Raw genomic sequence first — 6,581 nt, 5'->3', positions numbered from 1 at the left:
TTACATTTGGGTAAATGCTGTAACTACTCCAGAGGTTCTATACATTTCCTAAAGTTTTAATGTTTTGATAAGGGTCACCACTTGATATTTAACCATATTTATTCTGAGTTTTTTTCATTTGTAATTGTTTTAATTCTCTTGTAAAATGAATTCCGCCTTAAAGGAAATTCATATGGGAGACTTACAGGACAAATACAGGTCTTTGATATGTTGAAATCCTGGAACTGAAATGGGTTAAAAATTTCCAGAAGTAAGAGCTACATTCAAACTCAACCAGAATTAGTAACATGGGACTCGATGAACTAAAAGATTGTAATGTTATGTCTCTTAATGTTTTGTCTTATTTTAAACAATTACTGGTTCTGTAATATTTAATATTCCAGACTAGGAAAACTTTTTCTTAAGTTATCTGTAACTTACAGAAATGTAAAAGTATTCACTTGTAAACAAATCAAGGCATTCAACTTTTCTCTCTCTGAACCTTCTGAAATTCAAAAGGTCTCAGTAAGTATTCTTTCATCCATGGCAATCAGTCATTTGCATAAGTTCCATAAGAATCTGTTCTGCTTGTAACAGGACACCACTGAAAACACTGGTTATTTTACCAAGGCATTGACTGGAATGTCATATTTTAAAAAGACTCAGATATGACCAGACAGCTTAAAGGAACTAAGTTTGACTTTATAAAACCTGGAGCCATAAAGCCCCCTGAAACTGCTGGCCTGATACCTTGCTTACAGAGTTCCCAGCAGCCTCATCAGGTGAGTAAAGGATGTCACTTCCTGGCAGGTGCAGGAACCTCAGGATACACTTGGGACCTCCAGAAGAGAAATTCACCCAAGTCGACAGGTATTGCAGGCATGTCTGATGGCAAGTACGTGACTTGACTTCTGGCCTGGGGAGGCTATTACAAGTTCAACCTACAGATTCCTTATAAGAAGCTCCAGCAAAGCAGATTCTAAAAGATCTATATAATCACTCACTGTTCTTGCTGAGCTTATGTAAATAATTAGGCCAAGTTTGTTAAAACTGGACTTGTTTCTCAAATAAATTAGTCCTGATTTAGCTATCTCTGGAAATGAGGGTTATTTTAGAGAGAAAAATTATGTTTTAATAACACACCTTTACGGATGTTAACTTCTAGATTTGGTTGTCTTTAAATGTTTGTTTATCTAAGCTACACAACTTAAGGTAAACTTCAGAGAAGTTGCACAACAGCTTGTTTAGATGATCTTGCCTAATATTCTGTAGGGATAATAACAGAACCCAATGGTCACAAATATATGTTAGTTTTTATGAAAACATTTTCAGGCTGGGTAGAGGCTTTTTCTGCCAAACAAGATATGGCAGGAATAGAAACCAAAATGCTACTAGAAAAAATAATTCCTAGGTTTGGGTTGCCTCTCGCAATCGGGTCATACAACAGCCCTGCATTTATGAGTTCAGTCTCACAGGCACTGGCCAAGGCCATGGGCACTAATTAAAAACTACACTGTGCCGACCAGCCCCAGAGCTCCAGACAAGTAGAAAAAATGAATCGGACTCTTAAAGAAACCTTAACAAAGTTAATTCTGGAAACTGGCGGTGGATGGGTGGATCTCCTTCCCTTCGCCCTCCTTAGGGCGCAATGTACACCCTACTTAAACAAGGTGACCCCACTTAAAATAATGTTCGGGAGACCCTCTCTTCTATGCTCATGGCTACAAGAGGCTGCCCTAGCAGAAATGACTGATCAGTCTGTACTCCAGTCACTGCAGGCATTACAGTCTGTCTTAAAAAGAGCCCACACAGGGATCCGAGCTGCCTACACTGAGACAGAGATGGAAGTGGAACCACATCCTTGCCAACCCAGAGACTTGGTTTGGATACGCTGCAACCAAGTAGGAAACTCGGAACCTCGTTAGAAGGGACCATTCACTGTCATCCTAACCAACCCCATGACAGTACGTATGTCATGTCAACGAGCTGAAAACAAGAACGCCTCCCAGAAATTGGAGCCACTGCTGGTGGACCCCACCAACTATGGACTAAAACAAAGACTCAAAAGGTTTTCATAACTTGGTCACTTTTAACCCTGTTCCTACTCAGCAGCAGCCAGAGGACACCTCATCAGCCTAAAACAGCCCAATGAAAAATCAAGAAGACAGCAGATAAAACAACACTCAAGGTTAACTGCAAAATAGAAAAGAGCTTGACATACTATTCCTAGAAAAGGGGGGCTCTGCATAGCCCTGGGAGAAAAATACTGCTTCTGGGTAAATTATATTGGAGTCATCAAAAACAGTCTGGCAGCCATTAAAAAGAGCGTAGATGAATTCAAGCAACAATGCAGGAACTCCCAGGGATGATATAAAAGTTTGCTCAACTGGTCTCCATGGATAACTTCCCTAATATCAGCAATTATAGGCCCCCTGGTTTTACTATTATTAATGCTACTCTTTGGCCCTGCATTATTAATACCCTAATGTCATTTGTACAAAAAATTGGGGCAATAAAAATGTTAGTCCTGCAAACTCAATATAACCCATTACAACAGAAGAGATAAAACTGGCTGAAAAATCAAAGAACTGACTAACCTCCAAAGAAAAGGGGGGAATGTTAGGGCCAATTTAATGTTAAAACCTGTTTACCTATTAGGGCCTACTTAGCCAGAGTGACTCCATATTGCCTAGGTAGCCATATTGTTGTTTACATCCACGGACTTCATTTCGGGAATAAATGCCCCAGTAGTTCCTGGTATCGGTTCCAGGTATCGATTCTGGGAGTAAACACCTAAACAATACAAGCCACGTACCTTGAGGTCTGTGGTTATGCCCTCTAAAACGAGCCTGTGAGATTGGGAGGGGGTCGCTCTCTCCGGAGGCGGCCCTGGACAGTCAGTCTGACTTCTAATGCTTGGCATAGAATAAAGCTCTACATAACTTTCACTTTGTCTCAGTCTCGTTCCCCTGGCCGGGCAGTCAGACTTCTAATGCTTGGCATAGAATAAACCTTTGCATAACTTTCACTTTGTCTCAGTCTCGTTCCTTTCATAATGGACCCCAACAGGGATCATGACCTAAGCCGAAGGCAGATGCTTAACAACTGTGCCGGATGCCCCTAAAATTTCCCCTCTTAAACTGCTATTATTCTATCTGGAACAACTGTCTCATAAGACTTTACATGAACTCAATGTATATACAAAGCTAAACACTATTTGTCTAGGCTGTGGCCATCATGGTAAAACAGAAATCAGAAAATGAGTAACCGTTCAATACTACATAAGATGCACTTTTAGCTTCTTCCCAAGTAAGTTTTGCTCCACCCATATTGTCTGTCCCTAAGAAATTTGTCACGTAATTAGTTAAATTTTCAGACATCTAAATGGGTCTGACTCATGACATGAGATCACATTGGATAAAACTAGTAATTTCTGTATTACTCTATTTGTTCTACATGATGAAAACAAATTAAAAAGTCAATGAGGGCATTTCCCAATGTTTTCTTTCAGATTTATATATAAATATGAATAAACTGGTGATAGCAGTGGTTTGTCTACCATGCAGATAACCAAAGATGGTAGCTTTAAGTATTTACTTTCAGGGAAATCAGAAGGACCCCTGTAGCTCCTAATTGAAAAATCCAAGGTTTCATTCTATTCCTGGTTTTTTTTTGCCATCACAAATGCAGAATGGAAACAGTGATGGTTATGGCGGTTATGCACTCTATTGGTTGAAAGATCAACCAATACCAGTAACCCTGATCTGTATTCCTACTACATGAAAAAAGCACTATATGGAGGGACTTATGAGAACAGATGGTTTCATAAGCTAATGACTTTCCCTATCTGTGCTGTTAATATGAGTTACAAATCACATTACCTCTTCCTCAGGGGACAGGCTGCCTTTGCTATTGCTGACAGGAAACCCACTACCAAATTCTTTGGAATGAATGTCTGCTCCATACTCAACCGTCACATCCTCCTCAATGCTGCTCACCAGTCTCCAGAATTCCTTCTCCACAAGTTCTGTAGGTACCATCTGCAACAAAAGATGTAAAAGATGATCACAGTACACTATATTCTGGCCCCATACCTGTATGAGCGTAAGACTTATCAGACAGTAATCCCTATATCCCCACTCCACAATCACATACATGCACAGGCATGCTGAAGTAGTCAGCCTTGAAGGTATCAGCCATTTCACCAAAGCTCTGCAAAGTGTACTCCTGGGTGGCCTGCTCGAAGCCAAAGGCTTCAGGGGGCCTCTTACACTCCTAAAATAGAAAGTATTTCAGCAAGAAAGAGAAAACAGGCAAAGAACCCAAAAAGAACAACAGGAGATGTATCTTATGTTCTACCCTCCCCCTTTTCTTATGTTTCAAAGTAGGATGGTTTCTTCACTATCTACTAAACCTATTTCTTTTCCTTTGGATATATGGTTCACATCCTTTGTATTATGGTACTTCCTATCCATGTTTTAAATGTGTACAATCTGTCCAACCATTCTTGCTTAATAACCTACAGGTGATCAAAACCTGACACAAACACTAAGAAAAGGGCAGCAACATCTACTCTAGTTTCCCTTAAAACCAGGAGGCTATATTTTAAAAAACTACCAAGAACTAAATTTAAAATATTTATATTCAACAGTCATACCGCCATGATACACTTCGGGCATCTCCAGACCCCTCTAGGGATTTCAGGAAGGGGTGGCATTAGGCAGAAGATGTGGTAATTGTCATCGCAGCCCTCGCACAGAAGTAACTTATCATCTTCATCCCCTCGGGAGCATATTCGACAGAGATATGAGTCAATCTACCAGGAAAAATAAAAATATAAGCTGCCTGCTCCATGATACCTTACCCGAGGTTTCCAAATCACTTACTTGAAAAACAAACACCAACCAACGACTATGTTATATTCATGAGTTCACTATATGGGGGAAAAATATGACAGAACATAAACAATAATGAAATAATTTAATACATCAAGAAATAAACCATGCTTAAGGTGCTTAGAGAACAACAAAGTAGATTTTTTTTTTAAAGATTTATTTATTTATTTATTTATTTATTTATTTGACAGAGAGAGTTCACAAGCAGGCAGAGAGGCAGGCAGACAGAGAGGAGGAAGCAGGCTCCCCACCGAGCAAAGAGCCCGATGTGGGGCTCGATCCCAGGACCCTGAGATCATGACCTGAGCCGAAGGCAGCGGCTTAACCCACTGAGCCACCCAAGCGCCCCAAAGTAGATTTTTTTAATGTAAGATTTAATGGTATAAACCTAAATGATAAAGGTATAAACTGCTATGGATCACTCAAAAAGTTACATATGGTTAATAATAAAATATGCTCAATGCAAATTGAACATAATAACCCCTACTGAACAAATATCCAGTAACACCTGTTATTGTATAAAGTTTAATAGGTATCCATTTTTACTCTAAAATGTGTCTTCAATTTTCATAATGAACTGGTCACCAAAATAGCATGCCATTAGAACAAAACACTAGGGGGCAAGGCCAAACAACTTAGATACTTAGATACCACTGAAATAATCTAGTATTAAGATAAAAAACAAAACACATCAAAACATTTTTAGCAGAATGAATACTAGAAAAACCACTTGGGCACCGGGGTGGCTCAGTGGGTTAAGCCTCTGCCTTCAGCTCAGGTCGTACTCTCAAGGTCCTGGGATAGAGGCCCGCATTGGGCTCTCTATTCAGCAGGAAGCAGACTGCTTCCCTATCTTTCTCTGCCTGCCTCTCTGCCTACTTGTGATCTCTCTGTCAAATAAATAAACAAATAAATCTTTACAAAAAGAAAGAAAGAAAGAAAGAACACTTGAAGTAAGAATAGGCTACACTGGAAGAATCAAGAACTAAAATGATCACTTAAAAGAGGAAAGAGGGGACTCAGAGTAGGACAAAATATGTCTGTATGAAGCTGGAGAGATACATAAATATAAATTTTCATATTAATATAGGAGACACACATATGTAAATGTACAGATATACACACATACGTGTATGTGTGTATGTATTTACACACAACCGTACAATTAGCTTTCTTATATATACATGAGTAGCAATGACCTTTAGTCCCAGCAATTTCAATCCTTTCACATACACAATAAAAATGCCTACATATCCTTCCTAATGGCATGTATTTTAACAGTAGTATTATTCATCTCCAAACTGCAAACTACCAAAAATTCCATGAATAATAAAAGAAACTAAGAAATCATAGAGGTATTTTTAAGAAATGTACTTAATAAAACACAATACAGTGAGAACTTACACAATATAAATAAATTATATCAATGAACAAGGAAAAACAAGATTATGCACTGATATTATTTAAAAGTATAAAAATAAGGAAAGCTATTTTTACATATTAAACATTTTTTGAGGGCGCCTGGGTGGCGCAGTGGGTTAAGCCTCTGCCTTCGGCTCAGGTCATGATCACGGGGTCCTGGGATCGAGCCCACATCGGGCTCTCTGCTGAACAGGGAGCCTGTTTCCCCCACTTTCTCTGCCTGCTTCTCTGCCTACTTGTGATCTCTGTCTGTTGAATAAATAAATAAAATATTTTTTTAAAAAA

The 6,581-nt window shown here is 39.0% G+C and overlaps 1 protein-coding gene across 1 annotated transcript in view; it reads right to left on the bottom strand.

The window, feature by feature from the left end:
• Positions 1–6,581, bottom strand: part of LOC111139964 (lysine-specific demethylase 5D) — a 43,514-nt gene that overhangs the window by 23,578 nt on the left and 13,355 nt on the right. The window contains exons 4-6 of the mRNA XM_022492358.1: positions 4,637–4,795; positions 4,135–4,254; positions 3,861–4,019 (exon numbers count right to left, since the gene is read on the bottom strand). Of these exons, the coding sequence (XP_022348066.1) occupies positions 3,861–4,019; positions 4,135–4,254; positions 4,637–4,795 (438 nt within the window). The remainder of the gene's footprint in view (positions 1–3,860; positions 4,020–4,134; positions 4,255–4,636; positions 4,796–6,581) is intronic.

Source organism: Enhydra lutris, unplaced genomic scaffold, assembly GCF_002288905.1.
Source record: "Enhydra lutris kenyoni isolate GAN:26980312 unplaced genomic scaffold, ASM228890v2 scaffoldscaffold130, whole genome shotgun sequence".
In the NCBI taxonomy this organism is placed as follows: Eukaryota; Metazoa; Chordata; class Mammalia; order Carnivora; family Mustelidae; genus Enhydra; species Enhydra lutris.
The sequence above is the reverse complement of the archived record's forward strand: the minus strand, read 5'-3'. Positions and strand labels throughout refer to the sequence as shown.